General features: G+C 42.7%; 4 protein-coding genes across 4 annotated transcripts; 2 read left to right on the plus strand and 2 right to left on the minus strand.

Moving 5' to 3' along the window:
• Nucleotides 1-5717: 5717 nt before the first annotated feature.
• Nucleotides 5718-7521, plus strand: LOC107305574 (U-box domain-containing protein 39-like). Its single transcript, XM_015843639.2, has one exon. It carries the CDS (start codon nt 5775-5777, stop codon nt 7347-7349), a length of 1575 nt encoding a protein of 524 aa, XP_015699125.2. The 5' UTR covers nt 5718-5774; the 3' UTR covers nt 7350-7521.
• Nucleotides 7522-10617: 3096 nt separating this feature from the next.
• On the plus strand, nt 10618-12145 carry LOC102713193 (U-box domain-containing protein 39-like). The gene has a single exon (XM_040524894.1). It carries the CDS (start codon nt 10618-10620, stop codon nt 12070-12072), a length of 1455 nt encoding a protein of 484 aa, XP_040380828.1. The 3' UTR covers nt 12073-12145.
• Nucleotides 12146-13266: 1121 nt separating this feature from the next.
• LOC102713472 (protein CREG1) lies at nt 13267-15669 on the minus strand. Its single transcript, XM_015838037.2, has 6 exons — nt 15422-15669; nt 14416-14451; nt 14124-14325; nt 13794-13872; nt 13586-13703; nt 13267-13496 (listed from the first exon to the last, which is right to left on the minus strand). Exons 1-6 carry the CDS (start codon nt 15613-15615, stop codon nt 13469-13471), a joined length of 657 nt encoding a protein of 218 aa, XP_015693523.2. The 5' UTR covers nt 15616-15669; the 3' UTR covers nt 13267-13468.
• Nucleotides 15670-18671: 3002 nt separating this feature from the next.
• On the minus strand, nt 18672-20556 carry LOC102713748 (protein JINGUBANG-like). The gene has a single exon (XM_040525430.1). The coding sequence runs from the start codon at nt 20392-20394 to the stop codon at nt 19183-19185; it is 1212 nt and encodes a 403-aa protein (XP_040381364.1). The 5' UTR covers nt 20395-20556; the 3' UTR covers nt 18672-19182.
• Nucleotides 20557-21411: the final 855 nt, after the last annotated feature.

The following is a 21411-nucleotide window of genomic DNA, read 5'->3' on the forward strand; positions in this document are numbered from 1 at the left end:
GGCTATGCACTAGTTAATAACTTCTAAATATATAAAAATATAGTGATCTTTATTACTAATGAGTTGAACGAGTAGCTCGCGAGCTGGCTCGTTAAGCTCATGAGCTAAAAGTCTAGCTCGACTCGCTCATTAAGACTACGAGTTCGAGCCGATCATATACGCGAGCTTTGTTCACCCCTACGTTTGGTTACCCTAGTTCTTTCCTTCTCCTCGAACCTCTCGCTTCAATCCTAGTCTTGGCTATAGGTGGCTGAATAGGCATAGGCCGCGTAGCGTTCAAAGCATTGTTGGTTCATGCGACGAGCTGGCAGTGATTTAAATTAATTCATTGTCGGTTTAAGCCGATGGATAAATGAATACATGGTTTGAATAGGTCAATTCTTTATTTTGTTAGAGAATAGTATTTTTATCTGGCCTCTATATCCAACCGGATATATGCAGCTATTTTTTTTAATTTGAAATTCAGGAACTTAGCCCAAGTAGAAGACTTAGCCTCTCAAATACCCAATCTAAAATTTATACTCATATAGAGATTTAAATCCAGAACATTAAGTGCTACTCAAGTTTGAATAGGTCAATTGGATTGGAGCAGATCTAATAGTATAGCTAGATGTTGGCTATAAGAGCAATTTTACCATCCTTAAGGAGGTATCACTATTTTCTATGTAAAATTAGTGTAGATAGAAAACAGTGGTATCTCATGTTACCTCCTTAAGGATGGGAAAAATAAGCATATATAATTTACATAATAAACTAGAGACATATTTTACTAATATATTTGTAAAACATATTCATCTCTTCACATATATTGATCTATCATATGCATTAGTGGTGGGTCTGGATGATATTTAGGCCGCGTTCGTTCCCCTCGGTTAAGATAAATTACCTCCTCGTTTTTCACGCGCACGTTTTTCGAACTGCTAAACGGTGTATCTTTTGCAAAAATTTTCTATATGAAAGTTGTTTTAAAAATCATATTGATCTATTTTATATTTTTTAAATAATTAATAATTAATTAATCATGTACTAATCTATTACTACGTTTTCTGTGTCGTCGGAATAAGTTAACTTACCTTAACACAAACGAACGCAGCCATAGTAGTTCACACAATCTCTCTTATTACTTATTTCCTCCATGGCTCCATCTAGCATCTAATTCTACGTATCATGCTTATAGCTAGTACATTTAACCTTGTCATACTTGTTGGCGTGAAGCTGGCTACAAAATTTAGGAGATTCAGAATAATTGCAGCTAGGACATGGAGCTCGAGAACTTTGTTCATGAAGCTATCTAGCCATGCCTCTTTCTCGGTACTGACCAATTCCATTTCTTGCCTTTCCAGCGCATCCAGAAATCGATAGTGTAGTGTCTTAGTGTGATAATGCAGTTCAGTACTATTATTGTTGCTTCTTTGAATCTTTCCCGCTGCCCAACCAGTTCTCCGTTCTCATCTCGAAAACAAAAAGACGAGGGCAAAAAAAAAAAAAAGGGAAAAAGTGATGAATCTACAAGCTGAACTTTGCAATGCTTTTGCTCCTCTTCCTCTTTTATGGAATAAACAAAAGCACTGGGGTTAAGAATTTGAGCTATGGTAAACAAAATGTTCTTTCTCATGATCCCATCTCTTAAATTAATAAAGCAGAGGAGTTTGTACAAAATCCGAAATTTGTCTGTTTACGCACAGGCAAAGAGGTACCATTTCGGTGCCTCATTCTTGACATCGTCTGCAGCAGAATACGATGGGAAGTAGTTTATTAGCACACGGTGTATATACACCCCTTACTTGCATATGACTTAAATAGTCATAAAAAATATGAAAAAATTTAACAAGATAGTTTAATATGAGTTATATCACTTCACTAATATGCAAGTTTAAAATCAACTTCTACAAGTTGTACCAAAAAAACAATCAAACTGAAACTAACCATATGCATATTTATAATTATTTTTGTTATTTTTGCTATAACTTATAGAAGTTAAATTTAAACTTGCATGTTTGTGGAGTGATATAACTTATATTTATCTATCTTATCAAAATTTTTTATATTTTTAATAACTATTTATATGACATGCAAGCACACAGGCGTGCTACACCAGTTTCCCGCATCAGATGCTAATGTATTTCCAGCTGGTAGCAACCAGCAAGCTCAGGAGTTGTACCAGAAATTCTCTCGGTAGAGAGACGAAGAAGCAACGACAAAGTAAATTGCAACGAAAAGTCAAGAAATTCTTGTAAACAACGGCGAGACATTCAGACAGCAACATAATTGAGTGCAATAAGTTAAGTGTTATCTTGATTACAACAACATATCAGTATCCTCCGTATCAGTCTGATCTCGTCTCGTCCAGCAGATAACAGAGCGGCATTGACATCTCTATGTTGACCCAGGAATTAGGGGAGAGCTACGCAGCCAATCAGGGAAGTTCTTTGAGCTAATTAAACATTTAGTTTTAGAGAAATTTTACAAGCATTGAGAAAGTAAGTAGAGAATTTTGCACTGAAAATTTTAGTATATTTGTTTTCTTGCATACATAATATGTTTTTTTTTCTCTGTAGGTAAGTAGCCTCATATTTTCTTTAAAATCAAGACATTTCTTCTTTATCAATGTTGGAATTGTCCCAATTTTGATTTTCATCCCGTGAATATAAAATGCCAGTTCTGCTAGAGAGAAAAAAAAAACACTCTTCTTAAACATAGACATCCCCAAGGTACAACTAACTGAACAAATTGCTATTTAATCTCCAGGTCTCACCAGAAAGAGCTAAGGCATAGATCTCTCCACGATAATGTGCTGGATCAAAAGAACACATTAGTTTATCAACCAGCAAGGAACATGATTCAGAATCTGTCTGTTTGATCATAAACAAATCAAGAGAGATCAGAGCAGTATCAATTCCTATTTCCTAAGGTTTATTTCAGTCCAATAAAAAGTAACAAAAAGTATCTCGAGATACTAGTACCAAATCGTTTATGATTGTTGGATCTAACAATGCACATCCTACTCAGCTAGATCCAATGATAGAAAATGATTTGGTATCTCGAGATACCGGTGCCTCGAGGTGTTTTTTTATACCAGAGCAAATCTCATTTCCTAAACAATAAGGCCCAGAACTCCCTAATTTTAAAAACAAAGTCAACAACAAGCCTATTAGCCTTGTCTTAATCCGTCATTAGAAAAAAGAAATCCGTTGCATAAATGGCATCATGCTGCTCATCTCTGCACCGTACCACACCATTAGTTGCTCAAGACAACGTACAAAAATGTATATACACTGATGGTTCCTCCTCCTACCAACTGAGCGTTGGTGTGGTGTAGAATGATCAAACAACATGACACCACAATTCATCTTCCTCTCCATGTGACAGGATGACTGGATCCAACCTGACAGGTGATAGCAGCAACCGTTAATTGGTGAGGTCACTGCTGATTGCTCAACAAATCATATACTATTTGTGCAGGTAAATGCAGTAAACTATTCCTATCAACAGCTGTAAAAATATTTTTCTTCACATGTTTAGTAATAAGATTACTATTTAAAAGTTATAAAAATAAAAAAGATCTCCCGTCTCGTTCCTCCACTAATCCTGCCACAGGTTGCCACTCACATTGTTCAGAGATCTTTAATCTCTCATCCTGGGTGAAGCTAATTAGCAGTTTCATTTCCATGCCTTGATTACAATGGAAGTTAATGGTTGTGACACTGACACTGATAGACTAATGAGCCAAAGGCCTTGTTTAGTTTCCAAATTTTTTTTCTAAAAACATCACATTGAATTTTTGGACACCTAAATAAAGAATTATAAACATAGATGAACCAAAAAACTAATTACACAGTATAGAAAAAATCTTGAGACAAATCTTTTGAGCCTAATTAGTCCATCATGATTAGCCATAAGTGCTACAGTAACCAACATGTGCTAATGACGGATTAATTAGGCTCAAAAGATTTGCCTCACGGTTTCTAGGCTAGCCGTGAAATTCGTCTTTTCATTCCTATCCGAAAACCCCTTTCGACATCCTATCAAACGTTCGATATGATGTTTTTGCCAAAAAAATTTAGTAACTAAACACCACCTTTCTTTTCCCAAAAGAGTACCTTAGGGCAGACAGATCTGTCGATCTCTCGTTACAAAAAGATTACTTCAAAGCAGATCGCTTTGCTCGCCTGGAATCTTTGCCTGTAACCTGATCCTGTCGCAAAGACAGCTTAAATCTGAGCATACTTTGTTTGTACTACTGTGTAGTAGTAGTTTTGAGCCATCACTCGCAATAAGTGGCCAAAAGGAGATCTACAAAAGCAAAGCTAGTTTAAAACCGGAGGGCATTTTTTTGACCAATTTGTGTTGGATTGGATCATGGATTCGTGGATGCTTTTTCTCCCAGGACGTGCCTTGCATGCCATCAGCTTTGTTTAGATGTCACAGGCTCCATCGCTAGCAAAGGGCTCGTGTACAAGAACAACTAGTTAGATGGCCATCATTTCGTTTGTTGAGCGAAAAACGAAACAATATATTTATAAATAAAAAACTGTTTAGAAATAAAAATTTTATATATGTGTTTTTAGTGATCTAAAAGAAATATGAAAAAGTAAAGTACGGTGAATAAACTCTCAAATCAATTTCAAATTTAAGGTTAAAAATATAAAATTTTAGTTCATAAGCATAAAACAGAAGTAAAAAAATAATGTCATGTATAGAATAATGGAGCTTTCCAGTTGACAAACGAACAAACTTTACATGTTTATTTTGGTAGAATATGGACAAAGAAATGGTCCAGAGCTCTTGCATTCTGCTGCTGGAAAGAGATGGTCCAGACCTCTTCTTGCATCCTGCTGCTGGAATGGTTCCTCTTACCAGTGAAACATGCATATCCGGTCTGGATAATTTAGCACCATTATTTTCAACCCCCCCCCCCCCACCCAATGTCTCTTAGCCAAAAATTAGGAGTGTATGCAACGAGTCATCGAATTATTAGTGGAAATGAATGACATGTGGCCAAGATCCACGTCTGAAAGTTATACCGATATCTCATAATACAAAGAGTTTTGTTTTCATAAGAAAAAGGAAAAAAGGATTATAAGCAGCAACCAATTTTAGCTATTTAGAACTTAACTTTAGAATTAGATCATGGATTTTCTAGTAGCTTTTTTTTACCTTTTCAAATTTAGCTTTTGCGTTGCTAGGGATAAAAGTATAAAAAGTTTAACCCAAATTAGTTTTCATTGCTTTGTTCTCGGCCCTCATCATTTGGATTTTTCGTGAAAAAAAAAACTAAATGTCATATTTACAAATGAAAAGTATTTTTAATAATTTTTTATATATTCTTAGCGATTTAAAAATAAAGACTAAAAAATAAACTATGAAAAATTATAAAATTAATTCTAACTTTAAGGTAAAAAAATCTAAATTTTAACTTATAAATATAGCAAAAAGTAAAAAGATGGGAGCGTCCTTGTGTCCCATCTATTTATATTAAGCTTAAAATGAAATGCTCCCTTGAATAGTGCAGAAGCCTTTCAAAATCACTTTACTCCATTTACGTCTATTTTTTCAATGCGAGAGCAAAATCAAAATCACGTTCGGTTCGACAGCCGAGAAATTTCGGTTGAAAACTAATCAATTTTTTCTTTTGTGCGAGAGAAGTTTGTCACTGGAAGTTACAGCCACCGGCTACATAAAAAGTCGTCGTTGCTGAAAACGCCATTCGCGATTGGTGGTGGCGAGTCACGCGACGACGCCGCCAGCTACCGCGCGGCCGGGCGCCCGGGTCCATGGCCACCGCGTGGCCGCGGTGGCGGCCGTCCTCCTCGCCGCCGATGTCCCCGCCGCCGTCGTTCACGGCGGACCCGCCGGCGGAGTTCCTCTGCCCGATCTCCGGCACGCTGATGGCGGACCCCGTCGTCGTCCCGCCGGGGCAGACGTTCGAGCGCGCCTGCATCCAGGCGTGCGCCGCGCTCGCCTTCTCCCCGCCGGCCGTCGCCGCCGACCTCGCGGCGCTGGCCTCCGCGTCCTCGCCGCTCGTCCTCGTCCCCAACGTCGCGCTCCGCACCGCCATACTCAACTGGTGCGACCGCCTCTCGCTTCCCTACCCGGCCCCGCTCTCCCCCGACACCGCGCGCGACGTCGTCCGCCGTCTCATGCCGTCGCTGCCGCCGCCAACGACGACGACGACGGCTCAGCCGCAACACGAGCAGAGGTCGCAGGTGCACTCGGCGCCTCCCCCGCCGCCGCCGGCCTCCTCCGTCCGGACGAGGGGCCAGTACAGCGGCGACTTCGTGCAGCAGGAGACGAGGCAGGCGGGCGGTTCTACGGAGGAGAAGGTCATGGCCATGCTCGGGGCGGAGGGGGCCGGCCCCGCGGAGCAGGAGGCGGCGATGGCGCTTCTGAGGAAGGCGACGCGGGAGAACAAGGAGATGCGGAGGCAACTCTGCACGGCGCGGCTCCTCGCCGCGCTCCGGCCGATGCTTCTGTCGGGGGACGCCGGCGTCCAGGTCAACGCGGCAGCAGCGCTCGTCAACCTGTCGCTGGAGGCGGAGAACAAGGTGCGGATCGTGCGGTCCGGCGCGGTCTCGCCGCTGGTGGAAGTGCTCCGCAGCGGCCACCCGGAGGCGCGGGACCACGCGGCCGGCGCCATATACAGCCTCGCCGTTGAGGACGAGAACCGCGCGGCCATCGGCGTGCTCGGCGCGATCCCGCCGCTCCTGGAGCTGTTCTCGAGCGCCGGCGCGGAGTACCTCGCCCGGCGCGAGTCCGGCATGGCTCTGTACCACGTCTCCCTCTCCGGGATGAACCGCACCAAGATCGCGCGCACGCCGGGTGTCGTGCGGACGCTGCTCGCCGCGGCGGAGGCGCGGGACCGCGCCAACGAGACCGACGCCGCCGCTCTCCGCAGGATCGCCGTTATGATACTGGCGAACCTGGCAGGCTGCCCGGACGGGAGGACGGCTCTAATGGACGGCGGCGCGGTGGCCGCAGTGGTCAGGCTAATGAGCAGCGGCTCCGCGGCTCCGGGGAGCGCGGAGGAGGAGTACTGCATCTCGGCGCTGTACGGGATGAGCCGGGGCAGCCTGAGGTTCCGTGGGCTCGCGCGCGCCGCCGGCGTCGAGGCCGCGCTAACGCCGGTGGCCGATGGCGCCGGCGGCGTGGGCCGGGACATGGCGCGGCGGACGCTCCGGGCGATGCGCGGGGAGGACGACGAGGCGTCAGTCACCGCCACGGGGCTCGTCGGCCGGCAGTGGGACGACGGGAGCGTCGTGTCGGAGGGGCTCGTGTCGATCCGGCGGCCGCCGCCGCACCGGAGCAACTACGCCGCCGGGACGTCCGGGTCAAACACGACGCAGTTCTGAAAAGTCAAAGTCTTCGTCTCTCTTTCTTTTTTTTTTTTCAGTTTCTTGCTAAAGTATTTTGCTATAGTCCCCCCAAAAAACCTGGTGGTACTTCTGATGAATGCTGGTGTGTAATTGCAAGGTGGATTCTTTTGTTGGAATTGAACTGTAATTTTATTCTATTTGTTATGCACATGTTGATGCATGCTTTGTGAATGAAATACTGATTAGTGCTAATAGAAACTGTATTAGGAGTTTGAGGGCCTGTTTGGGGAGCTTTAGATTCTGAGAAGCAGCTGTTTTGTAGAGAATCTGGAAAAACTTCTAAACCCAGCTTCTCCAGATTTTAGATTCTTAGTTCATTTTCCAGAATCTCAGAAGCTGTGGACCGTTTGGGGCAGCTTCTGGCAGAAGCAGCTTTTGCAAAAACTGCGAAAAACTACAGCTGGGAGAAGTTTCTCCAAACAGGCCCTGAAACCAAGAAAAAAAAAGCTGAATTATTTTGGGTTTGTGACACCAACGCAAATTAATTCTAAATTGGAGTTGTAAATTGCAATAGGATAGTATCTATGTTTTTTTTGGCATTTGGGAGGTGTACGCTGTAAAAAAGAGAATGTGTTTAAATTTAAACTTTTAACCTTAAATTGTAAAATTGTAGTTGATTATGAGATTTTTTATTATAATTTATTTTCCATACTTGACTCCTAGACAACTAAAACACGTATATAAAAGTTTTACTATAAATTATTTTTCATTAACAAATATACCGCTAAACAGTTACCTCCTACGTGTTTTTGTTATCTGAGTTTGACTAGCAACAGCTCAAATGCGATGCTGTCAGGTGCAGTTGAGGGGCAAGTATAGACCCCGTTTACTTGGAAACATTTTTAGGAGAGATATTATATCGACGTGTACGGTCACACATTTAAATTATTAAATATAGTCTAATTACAAAATAAACTTTAGATTTCGCCTGCAAACTGTGAGACATATCTTTTAAGTCTAATTAATCCATCATTAGTACATATTGATTACTGTAGCACTTGTGGCTAATTATGTACTAATTAGGCTCAAAAGATTCGTCTCACGCTTTTCTCATAACTATGTAATTAGTTTTAATGTTTATGTATATTTAATGCTTTATTTAGGTGCCTAAAGATTCATATGATGTTTTTGGGAGAAGTTTTTGGAAACTAAATAGTGCCTCAGAATTCGAAATTGTCACATGAGCACCGTGCTGATGATTCCTATATTTTTTTTTAAAAAAAGGGCCAGTAAGGGTGATAGCAACTGATAAATTTCTTACAGTGTAGAACATGCAGAACCACTGCCTATTTTCGATCAAACATCATATGGTGTAACAGTAGAAGATATGAATATCTATTATTCCATAGCTCTCAATCGTAGTCATCCTTACAATGTGCTAATAACAAAATGGAGCTTTTTTTTTTCCACGTAAGTGCAAACATGGCAAACAAAAGCCCCTAATCAATTCTGGACTGAATTTGGAATTGAAAATAGAATTTCTTTTTAATTCCATAACAATGTACATATATTTTGCTACTATTTGCGACTTTAGTAAAAATGAAGCATTACTGAAAATAAATAAAAACATGTTTTCTCACATAATTCTTCCTTCAATTTTTGATCAACAAACATGATGCTTCTGAATGTGAAGTGGACTGCAAAATTTTCTGATGCGCCTCAAAACTGTTTTCTTTGAATAAACTTGGCAAAAACAAACAGCTTGAAGAGCTTTTGCCAAAGCTATGACTTCGTTTGAATCCAGCATTATTTTCCCAGATTTCACATAAATTAGATGGGCAAATCATTCATGTGGAATCCAACAAAATCTACTATTCCAAAGGCCTAGAAGTAGAAGTAGAGGCAATACCGTTCCTTCTCCAGAATCACAATAGAAACACGCCGACAACCCTGCGCGTTGCCGCGGAAAATAGATATAGAAAGGACACTATTTGTGAATGATGTTTTTTGAAACACTAATTTATCAGGTTAATCAACTTAGATGAACAGTAAAAACAGATAAACAGTACACGGTTAATTAACTCAGGCGAAAAGGGAAAAACGGATGAACAGTACAGCGAACAGTGGATGAACAGTACAACAGTAACGGTCTGCGTGGCAGCTGAACGCGACTCGTCACCGAGGGCGCCTTATGTCAGATCAAGACATTAATTTAAATAATTTAAAGTATTAAATATAAACTAATAAAAAACTAATTTTATAAATGAGTGCTAATTTACGAGACGAATTTTTTTAAGCCTAATTAATTCATAATTAGAGCATGTTTAACATATGCTAATCATGGATTAATTAGGCTCATTAGATTCGTCTCGTAAATTAGTTTAAAATTATACATGAATTTTATTTATAGACTATGTTTATTATTTATAACAAACATATAAATATTTGATGGTAAAAAACTAAAAATAAATCTTTTGTCCCAAACACCACAGCTATAGTTTTTATAGATGGTCTGATAGCCATGGTCAAAACTTTTGGCGCCCTGGCAATGTCTTCACCACATATCAGCTCCTCGAACCGTTCAATACAACAGCTGCTCGTGTAAATTCCAAGTTTTTTTTATGTAAGCAACGACTATAACTCCAACACGTAACCACGTGTAATCAACATCACACTCTAAGAATAACCAACTGCCTGTATTCTTAGTTAGCGTAAGACGATGTATTTTATTGATGAGTGATCTCCTCCATTTCTTAAAATATTACTCCATTTGTTTATATTATAAGATGATTTGTATTCATCAACGGAATGATGCATATGTTTTATATGTGTTCAAAATTTATTTATCCATATTAATCTAGAAAAAAACTAGAAATTATATACTTTCTCTGGTAAAAAATATTTATCATTTAAGACAAAATTTGATCAAACATCTAAAATTCTAATAACCAATTATTTTTAAATACTTAGTTTAATACAAATAAATGATATGTATAGGTTTTGGTACTATCATAATATGATAAACTTACTATTTTGTTTTATAAATTTATTTTAACAATAAATTGGTTGGCGAAAGTTTAGAAGTTTGGCTAAATCCTGTCTAAAATGATAAATATTTTTGACCTGAGCAAGTAGTATAAAACATGCGTAATAATAATATTGAAAATCAATGTTGTAAAAGAAATTTACAAGGCTATCAGGCTACCAGCTGTCCAGTTTCAGCTTAACCGTCTCCTGTGAAACGCTCTCTAACCGCCAAAACGCCCAGACCACCAGTGCCTTGCCGTTGACCTGACCACGTGCCATGGCGGGAGCCACCCCGCCGGAGTTCGTGTGCCCCATCTCCGGCGAGCTGATGGGCGACCCGGTGATCGTCCCCACCGGCGAGACCTTCGAGCGCGGCTGCGTCGAGGCGTGCATAGCGCTGGGCTTCACCCCGGCGGCGCTGTCGGCGTGCATGGACCTCGCCGCGTCGCCGCCGCCGGTGCTCATACCGAACGCCAACCTCAAGAGGGCCATCTCCTCCTACTGCGACCGTGCTGGCTTGCCGCATCCGTTCGCCGTCGCGCCGGAGGAGGCGAGGAGCATTGTCCGCCGCCTCATGGCGGCACAAGAACCTGCTCCCGCGACGCGCGTCGACGGCGGGAGGTTCGAGTCTTCGCCGTCGTCTTCGCGGGAGTTCTCGCCGCTGGGGTTGACCCAGGAAGAGGTGGTTCTGGTGAGGCTGCTCGACGACGAGCCGAGCCGGCAGGAGGGCGCGCTCGAGGCGCTGAAGCAGACGCTGCGCGGCGGCGAGAACGGGCAGCGGCGCGCGCTCTGCACGCCGAGGCTGCTCGACGGGCTGCGCCGGCTGATGGGATCCGTACACGAGGGTGTCAGGGTCAGCGCCGCCGCGTGCGTGGTCAACCTCTCGCTGGAGCCGGCGAACCGGGTGCAGCTCGTGCGCGCGGAGCTCGTGCCGGTGCTCGTCAAGCTGCTGGTCGCCGCATCCCCGGAGCTGCGAGACCACGCCGCCGGCGCCATACACAGCCTCTCGATCGAGGAGAGGAACAGGATACCGATGGGCGTGCTCGGCGCCGTCCCGCCGCTGCTCCAGCTCCTCGCGAGCGCCGCCGACGGCGACCGCGCGCGGCGCGACGCCGGCATGGCGCTGTACTACCTCTCCCTCGACGAGATGAACCGGGCCAGGCTCGCGAAGTCGGTCGGGACGGTGCCGATCCTCGTCAACGCCGCCGGGGAGGCCGCGCTGCGGCGCCCGGCGCTGATGGTGATCGCCAACCTCGCCGGCTGCGGAGAGGGGAGGGAGGCGCTCATCGGCGGCGGCGCGGTGGCGGCGGTGGCGGGGCTCATGCGCCGCGCGGCCGTGGCGCCCGGGTCCACGGAGGAGGAGTACTGCCTCTCGGCGCTGCACGGCATGAGCCGCGGCAACGTCCGGTTCGGCGGGCTGGCGCGCGCGGCGGGCGCCGACGAGGTGCTCCGGCGCGTCGCGGAGGGCACCGGCGGCGGGGTGCGGCGGGATGTGGCGTGGCGGACGCTGCGCGCCGTGGGCGGGAACGCCGGCGCCGGCGCCGCCGGGGCCGGGGGGCAGTACGGCAGCGGCGAGGACGCCGCCTCGCCGTGGTTGGACGACGTGAGCGTCATGTCGGAGGCCATGGCGATGCCGCAGTTCCCGAGACGGCTGGTCGAGCAGGCGCACGGGGCGCCGCCGCGGTCGAACACCACGGCGCTCGACAGCCTCAGGCAACCGCCCGTTGGATGACATGTGGGTCCTGGTGTCAGTGTCTTACCACGCTGGTGCGATTTGATCTTCTCCTTTTTCTCATTTTTCTTAAAGGGGTTGTTTAGATGGGGCTAAACTTTTTAGCCCCATGTCACATCGGATGTTTGGACACTAATTTAAAGTATTAAATATAGACTAATAAAAAAACTAATTTCATAAATGAGTGCAAATCCACAAGACGAATTTTTTAAGCATAATTAATCCATAATTAGAGCATATTTACTGTAGCATCACATAGGCTAATCATGAATTAATTAGGCTCAATAGATTCGTCTCGCGAATTAGCCCAAGATTATAGATGGGTTTAATTAATAGTCTATGTTTACTATTTATAATAAGTGTCTAAACATTCGATGGGACAAGGGGCTAAAGTTTAGCCCCTTTCCCAAACAGCCCCTACGAAATGGTTTTTATGATTTGTACATAGTGCAAGAAAACTACTCGATCTGTTTTCTTTCTCTTTTACACCATCAATACATCTATGTTTGACAATTCATCTTATTCAAAAATTTTATGCAAATATGCAAGATTATGCCTCCCATCGTTTCGCTTTTTAGAGAAATAAGCAAAAACACGTTTTTACGAACGAAAAATAATTTGCAGGTAAAACTTTTATATACGTGTCCATAACGACTCAAAAAAAATGTGTAAAACAAATCACGATGAATAAAAACCACAAAATCAAGTCCAAAATTAAGTTTTAAAATTTAAATTTTGACTTATAAACAATTGCAACTGCGAAACGATGGGAGCCTATAAGTAATTCTTAAAGTTTCTTTTGTAATAAACCAAATCGTAATAATAATAATTAATAACTATATAAATTTTTAAAATAAGACGAATGATCACCTAGAAGTCAATGACGTTAAATAAAAAAACGGATGGAGTAGCTAATTTGGTCATATAATGATATATTTTGGTTCCTTATTTTGTATAAATTTGTATATACATATGTGTGATAACAGTTTCTGTATTAAAATTGCATCAGCTTAATGAAATGGTGTGCAACCAATTTTGTTGACTCTTCTATATTTGAAGCAATGCCACACAACACTGTACAATAACACATTAGAACAGCTTCCTTTGCTATCTCTGATCAATGATCATTGCTGGAATAACAGCTTCAATAATAGTCCAGGTCAATTAAAGAGGCTTTTAAGCGGCTAGGCCGGATGACAAGACCAGTTCATATGTTTAATTGTTGGAATTCCATGAATTTAACATAGATAGATAGAACACCGTGTTTATTTAAGATGAAAGATATGTCTCACATTATGTACAGTGTGCAATAAAGGATATACTGTTTATCTTTACAAAGCACATACATACAAGATCCATGAAACATCCTTCACTAGATCCATGAAACATCCTTCACTTAAAATGACTTCAGCAAGGCCTTGTCCCTGCATAAATCATAATTATGTTAAACGAGGTTGGCAATAGACCAGATACACATGCTAAGGTCAGAACTGCAAGGTGGTTGTATACTCACTTCCCATATTCAAGGTATTCAGTGGGGGATATAGGTTTAGGACCCCCAAACCAGTCGATCAAGAATATGTTCTCAATTTCCAGTTTGAAGATTTGGAAATGATGGTTCTTTGGCCAATCTATTAAACAACCACATGAATGTTGTCATAAAACAATCACCTATTAATTGCACACATTAGTAAAAGATACAACGAAATACTTGAATTTACCCTTCATTTCAGGATGTTTGGAAAAAAGTGCTGCTTTGGCCAAATCTGCTTCAGATGATTGAAGGTCAACCAACTTCAACTGCAAACACAATATATTCTCCTTCAGATTGCAATTTATCGGTGCTATTAGAACATAGATCAGTATAAACTAATAAAAAACTATTAAAAAGGAAATTAACCACTGTACATTCATAGATCAGTCAGCACTAAGCAAACTGGACATAGGGAGATAAACCAATCAATGCCATCAAGAAAAATAGAAACAGGGAATAAACAGCAAGCGAATTATCATGAATTCATGATAACCATGGATGTAATATTTGTTAGTACCTTTCCAGTAAGAGTAAGTTTTGCACAAGTGGGGTTCTCAGGATCGATCTTCCCACATGTGCCAAGAGGGAACTCGCTAAGGGTAAAGGAGGTCCTTTCATCCTCCAATGCATCTCTTGCAGTAGGATCTAGCGTTGTCAGATAGAAGTAAGGGATTCCATGGCCCTCACCTGTTACTCCATCACTATATGAAACTACATTGCTGTATGTACAGGAAGCAGAGAACTAAGGTCCAACAATCAGAAAGGTTATGTACATCAGTGGTGTGCAGTTCTGAAACAAGAAATAATACCCAAAAGGAGCTCCACTTAGATCACTTGATATTGTGCTGCAAAAACGGATTGCATATGTGAGCAAACAATCAGTGGACATCTAGCAAATGTATTAAAAGAAAGTCAAAATAAGATATCAATAGTATTTTAAATTGCCTGCTATAGCACTCACGTAAGTACTTTTTGATGGTGACTGTTACACCATCACAGTAACATGTAAAAACTAGTGAAGGCAGCTATCACTGCTATTAGCGATATATTGATCTGCTAATCCACAAAATGCTTGAGTACACGCTAGCACCACTATTGACTACCAATCTATCAGCAGTTTTTAGAAATAATTTTCTGTTGTATGCTTTATTTGAAATCTGTTTTCTTATGTATAAAAAACAATGCTTATTTTCACATGAATATATACTAAACTATTAGTTGACTCGAGATTCATTTTTCTTACAAGCAATATATGTAAACTTGATAACTATTATTTATGCCTTGCATGATTGATATCAGGTAATACAGCTCATAGTAGTAACTTATGCTCTAAATAATATGAGAAAATAACTATATCTACCTTGTTACTAAACCTGTAGCTTTTCATTACTACTAAGTAAAAATATGTCTGCTATATTTAACTTAGTGATGTAGTAATACCATACTAGAGACATTAAACCGTGGAGGGTTTCAACTTGACACCAATTTCAAGGATTTTTTTCCCTTTATAGCGTGGCAATTTGAATGAATTGTTAGTTCTCCTTACCCAATTGGCCAATTGGCATACAAGTATGGTAATTCAGCAAAGCACTACATTGAATCGACAAACAAGCATGGCACTGAACTTCCACACAAGGTAGGGAAGAGCGCCAACAAATTTCCCTCAATTTCTATGCAGCCCCAGGCGACTACTAGTAGCCACAGCCAACCACAGCAACCCCAATTCGATCGAGTCAATCTCCGCTACAGAACCGCAGCGTGGAGAGCAGGGAAGTTAGGGCCTAGGGGGGTTTTAGGTTGGGGGTGGGGGGCAACCTGAGCACGCCCCACGTGTTGTGGGCGGCGAGCCACCTCGCGGTGGCGGCGGCGTCGGCGGGGGCGGGCTTGGCGGCGGCGGCGACGATCGGACGGGCGGCGGAGGCGACGATCGGACGGGCGGCGGAGGCCGGCAGCGGGGCGCGGAGGGCGAGGAGGAGGAGCGTGGCGGCGAGGCGGGCGGCGGAAAGCATCGCCGGTTGGTTTCTTCGCTCGGTGGGGAGTGGGACTCTAGAGGTAGGACGTCTCCCGTGGGGAACATGGAACCGATAAAAAGGATGGACATCGACGCCTCGTGGATTTTAGGTATGTTTTGAACTTTATTTTTGTGAAAATTTTTAAGATAAATACTCTGTTATGTACTTATTTTGAATAATTAATACCCACGTCTTTTTATTATGTTTATTATAAGCCATAATTTAAATTTTCATCCTTAATTTTAGAGTTTATTTTACGTTTTTTTATCGTAGTTTTTTTTGTGTTTTTTCTAATTTTAGATTGCTAAGAACATTTATACAAAAGTATTAATAAATTGTTTTCGTTTGTAAATATGTTTTCGTTTCATTTATTCATCCTATAAGCCAAAAGATACACACCTATGTTTTCTTACTGCACAGTAACAAGTATGCTTTAGGCCCTGTTTGTTTATACTTAGGATTATTGTAAGCTGGCTAATTAAGCTAGATTACTATAAGTTGGATTATGATAAGCTAGCGGAGAATAAGTTGTAATCTGTTTGTTTATCAGATTATTGGATAGACTAGATTAGTAAGTTTGTATGGCTAAAATCTGCAACGCCCTCAACTATTTTGGATGCATTATCCATTCTGGTGTCCGTATACAGCAAATAAAAAGTTGAATCTAGCTGGACAAAAATTGAATTAGCTAAATACAGATTGCTACATATTTGTAATTAAAACATTCATGAGTATGTGTATATGCTACCAGTTTATTTCTCCTTACCGTAAAATGATGCAGCACTGCATGTTGACGATGGATCGACGCCGCTGTCGCGAGGGCGTCGCCTGCAAACGACGTAGTTGGCCCAGTCTGCCGCCGCCGCTACCGAAGCCGCCGTCGCACTTTTTTGAGATGAGTGGGGGCCGAGGGGTGACAGGGTGACGGATGAGGTGGGGGTAATCGAAATATCAAAGGACAGTCGGTTTTTAGCCAACCAATAATCTGAAAAAATATTTATGGAGGTGTTTATCAGATTATAGTAATCTAGCTTATAGATTATAACAAGTTATCATAATAATCCATCTGTTTATTTTAGATTATTTCTAATAAGCCAGCTTACAATAATCCTAAGTGGAAACAATAATCCATCTATTTGTTCTTATGCTAATAACCATCCGTATCATTATTCTAAGATTTTTTGATTCTTTTCTCAAGTCAAATTTCTTAAAGTTTAACTAAATTATCAAAAAATACAGCCTATTAAATAGAATATTGAATATATTGTGAAAGAATATTTGTCTTATATTAAAAATGTTGCTATATTTTTTCAATAAATTTAGTCAAGCTTTAAGAAGTTCAACTTCAAAAAAGTTAAAAGGTCTTATAATCTCAAATGGTGGAAGCATTTTAGAGAAATGTTGATATTACAGTCGTTTATAATGATGAAGTTTATAAACACATGGCCTAATGTAATGGTAGGACTTCCTTTCAGCTTAGCTGAAAGCTCTAAGTACCCTTTAACACCGGTGAGGATTTATTGGCCTACTTTAGTTTGTAAGGAGTGGATTAGAATGATATACTTGATATCACGTCGTCTTACGAGTTTTATAGGACCGTTTGTCCATAAAAAATCACAATGATCTAAGGGTACGTACAAAAATGCTTATTAGCTGACTCTCTCAAGCGCTATGTAAGTAAATTTGGTGATGTGGAGGAAAATGAGGGAAGGAGAGAGAAAAGCTGTTACCATGCATGACAACGGCTTAGAGTCGACTCTTAGCATTTATTAAAGGAAACTTTCTTGCATGCAGATGTATAAAAAGAAAACTAGTGTAATAAAAAATATTTTATTACATTAACGAAGAAACCACACTTGACTCTACTTTTCTACGTATCATTATAAAATAGACTTTTGTTGCTGATATGGCTTTAGATGGAGCCACTACCATTGAACATGCCCTAATTATTATTTATGAAACTCGATAAAGTATGCAAGAAAATTTATCGATAACTCGAGTTTTAGTGTAGAACTTTTTGAACTTGGCAAGTTTCTTGAGTGTTTTGGCCTAATAAAACACATAACCAAGCATATTCGGATTTTGAAACCACATGCATATTCGGCCCTTTTTATCAGCATTTGGAAAACCTCGAAATTTACTCCAAGACAGCTGATCCAATTAGCCAAAGCAGCTCCGACTTCAGCCATGGGGTAACCAGATTTTCTGAGTCCTTTGTATCGGTTGATTTGAGCTGGCCTAACAAACCTTTTTTTTCGAATCACGGTAAGAAGTAAATGTACCCATGGCCACCATGAACGTGTTAAACTTTAGGCCTACACCCTTAAACTCATGGGAGAATTTTTTTAGAACACACTGTACGCTCACAACCAGTGGTGGATCTAGAATTTAGTATATGGTGGTCCAACCGATTTTTTCGTAAATACAGTAAATATAACGATGCTAACACACACACACATATATATATATATATATATTCTTAAAACATATAAAATTAGTAGTCAAGTAAAATTTTGATTCAAAGAAACTTATATGGCTTCTCCAAAATAAAATAGAAGAAAAATTTAAAGAATATTACCGTACTATATTTCTTCTTATCAAGTCAATGCCTTCTAAATTCTAATGTCTATAAAAGTATTCACTATATCTTCTGCATCCACTTTAAAAAACATCCTGCTCAATAAAGATGATTATGTTACATCATTTGCGAGAATACCAATCGATAAAAATTATTATTTTTTGGTTATTAAGGACTGATCGGCATTTTATTTGGGTGGTCCGGGGACCACTCGGACCACCCGGACCACCCCTTGGCTACGCCGGTGCTCACAATATAGACACACTCTCCTCTAAGAACACATCGGAGAGTTTGCTCGAGAAACTTCTGACAACTGCAGCTTTCTCGAGGATATATAGACTCTCTTAAATAGTCCAAATTCTCATATGGATTCTAATAAGTTGTAGTAGTAGAGTTCAGAAAATAAACTAGTAGACAAAAGCTAGAAAACTTTTCTTTTTTAGATTTTCATAAACTAGTTCTCACCGGCTGCTTTTCAGAATATTAAATTTCTCCCACAGACCTAAAGCATGAAATCCATACAAACAAGTGGAGAAACAACCTAACAAAGTTCCAACAAGGTGCAGCTTTGATCCTTTGATAGCTTCCTAAAAGAAGTAGACAAGCAGCCCATAACTATCCAACGTGGGGCAGCAAAAAACATCGACATCTACTTTGGACAAAGTCCCAACTAGGGATCCAATCAAAACTAGCTAACACCAAGCTCTCCTTAAACCCAGAAGAATGCCATGTTTTGAACCCAAGGAAGTTTTCCATGTAAAAGCTCAATCTCACAAATCCAGAATTCCAAACATGATGACTATTGACTTGAGCTCCACAATTTTTGTTTTGCACACTGGTTGAGAGCTATTTTGCAACGCAGGATTTTCAGGTGAATTGACCATTCCCACAAAATTCTTCCAAACTTTCTCCGGTTCAAAAACCAAAACTCCTAAATTCACAAACTTTTATCTTCAAAAACAAAAATAAAAAAAAGAAAAATAAAATCACAAACTGGAAACCGTCACTCTCCAAAGCTTGACGTCACAGTCCAACGAGCCACTGCAGACGAGAGCAGCGCGGCCGCAGCCGCAGCTCGAGCTCTCGTCCATGTCGCACGAGCAGCAGTGATCGCATCCCGCTGCTCCGCTCACCAATGCCAAGCTCTTGACGGCTCCGCCATGGCCGTCCAGCACGGCCAGGCAGGAGTACCCCTCTGCCGCCGCCGCCGCTCCCCGCCTCCACACCCTCACCGTCTTGTCCGCTGACCCGCTGCACACCACGTCGCCGGCGGCGGCCAGGCACAGCACCGCCTTCGCGTGGCCCCTGAGTGTGACGGTCGCCGTCATGCGCCCGTCCGCGGCGGACTCCCAGTCCCACACGACGACGGACCGGTCGCACGAGCCGGAGTAGAGCACCCGCCCGCCGGCGCCGCCGAGCGCCAGCGCGTTCACCGCCGCGCTGTGGCGCTCCATGGTGCCCACCAGCGAGAGCTTCTTCTGCCCCGGGTGGCGCCTCCACGCCTTGACCGTCCTGTCCGCCGAGGCCGTGTACACGTGCCCGTCGGGCGCGGCCACGACGGCGTTGATGGCGTCGTCGTGCGCCGCCGCCACGGACTCGGCGCACCGGCGGCTGGGCAGCCGCCACGCCTTGAGGCTCCGGTCCCACGACACGGAGTACATGCGCGCGCCGTCCGGGGACAGCGCGAGCGCGGTGACCGCGTCGACGTGGTGCACCCAGGTGCGCTTCTTGTGCCGCCGCACCTCGACGTAGCTGCCTGGGATCAGGAACGTGCGGAGGCAGTCCGCCGTCGTCGGCAGCACGGCGCGCAGGGCGAGGCGCCGCACGCCGGCGTGCCGCCACACCCTGATCGTGCCGTCCTGGTGCGAGCTGACGAGCCCATTGCCGATGGCCAGAAGGCACTTCACCGAGCTACCGGTGACGGCAACGGTGGAGCCGGACACCTCGCTCTGTGACTCCTGCCGCATGGCCATGTCCAGCGGCCACAGCCTGATGTGCCCGTCCGACGAGGCGACATAGAGCGAGTCGCCGTCGACGGCGAGGCCGGAGATGTAGGAGTTGCTGCCTCCGAGCGTGGCAACGCACTGGTAGTGGCATGAGCTGGAGCTGGAGTTGCAGGATTGCTCAAAGGAAGGGAGACTTGGCTGTGATGAGAATGAGATTGTCTGAGAGATGATTTCTTCAGAGTTCAGACTCATACTGAAGACAACAACTTCTTCAGAGTTCAGAGTTCAGACTCATGCTGAACCTGAGATCTTTCTTGCTCCTGGATACAAGTTGAAATGATGGAATGATTTAGCAATAGTGAAATGAGATAGGTATGAGGAGGAATCTGCATGGAAGCAGAGAACAGATTATAGTAATATGCAGTAGTGATTGATGAGTGAACACATCTTTATACCAAAGTGGCATGTAAAGGTTTTTCATTACAAATTTACAATTGATGTGTTTCATAAAGTTTGAAAAGAATGCAATGCAGAAAAGATCTTGATGAAAGGTACTTAAGTCGGGGGAAAGGCGGATTCGGCAGACAATTTTTCAAGTAAAATGTCCTTGTCAAAATAGCTAACGGACAGTCAAAACAAAATACAAAATCATGTGCTATTTCCACTAACTAATAACTGAATCATTCATGGGTGTATTCTAACAGGACAGAATGCCTTTGAGCATGGATTCTTTGTTTCTTGCTGATAAAATATACTTAAATAAGATGTGTCTAGTATCAATAGGGAAGAAATGCAGATACACAACAAGGGATATACCTAACATGGATGATTTGCCCTGCCAATTTGGGAGTACATGCAGTCTGCTTTCTTTCTTGTCTGCTTTCTCCCTACTTGCAGCATCCATATTCTTCCAGCAAAAGGTGAGTTTGCAATGATCACTGTGTTCTTGATCTCATCTTTTCTCCATTTGCAGCTCATTTGGGAGTAATAAGACACACATCTTTCACTTCAACAGTAAATTTTCTCTAAGGTAAACATACTGTAAGAAATGATTTCTGATGCTTTATTCTGGACTGCAATATTTTACATTCCTAATTTTCAGAGACTGCAGAGCACGATTGTAGCTGGAGAGTATAGGACCAGACAACTATAGATCAATGCACCAGGCACACAACAATCACATCTTCAGCCACATAATTTGGCATTTATCACAATTCACACTTACACAAATTACTACAAGACATGCGTGCTATCCACTGAATGAGTGGG

The sequence above is a fragment of the Oryza brachyantha genome, chromosome 6 (assembly GCF_000231095.2).
Source record: "Oryza brachyantha chromosome 6, ObraRS2, whole genome shotgun sequence".
Taxonomy (NCBI): Eukaryota; Viridiplantae; Streptophyta; class Magnoliopsida; order Poales; family Poaceae; genus Oryza; species Oryza brachyantha.

Excerpts from the sequence above, each read along its gene's own strand:
- LOC107305574 (XM_015843639.2), top strand. The coding sequence starts at position 5,775 with ATGGCCACCGCGTGGCCGCGGTGGCGGCCGTCCTCCTCGCCGCCGATG.
- LOC102713193 (XM_040524894.1), top strand. The coding sequence starts at position 10,618 with ATGGCGGGAGCCACCCCGCCGGAGTTCGTGTGCCCCATCTCCGGCGAG.
- LOC102713472 (XM_015838037.2), bottom strand. The coding sequence starts at position 15,615 with ATGCTTTCCGCCGCCCGCCTCGCCGCCACGCTCCTCCTCCTCGCCCTC. Across the intron at positions 14,452-15,421 it reads AACACGTGGGGCGTGCTCAG|CACAATATCAAGTGATCTAA; the intron begins GTTGCCCCCCAC and ends CCGTTTTTGCAG. Across the intron at positions 13,873-14,123 it reads AACTTACTCTTACTGGAAAG|TTGAAGTTGGTTGACCTTCA; the intron begins GTACTAACAAAT and ends TTGTGTTTGCAG.
- LOC102713748 (XM_040525430.1), bottom strand. The coding sequence starts at position 20,394 with ATGAGTCTGAACTCTGAAGAAATCATCTCTCAGACAATCTCATTCTCA.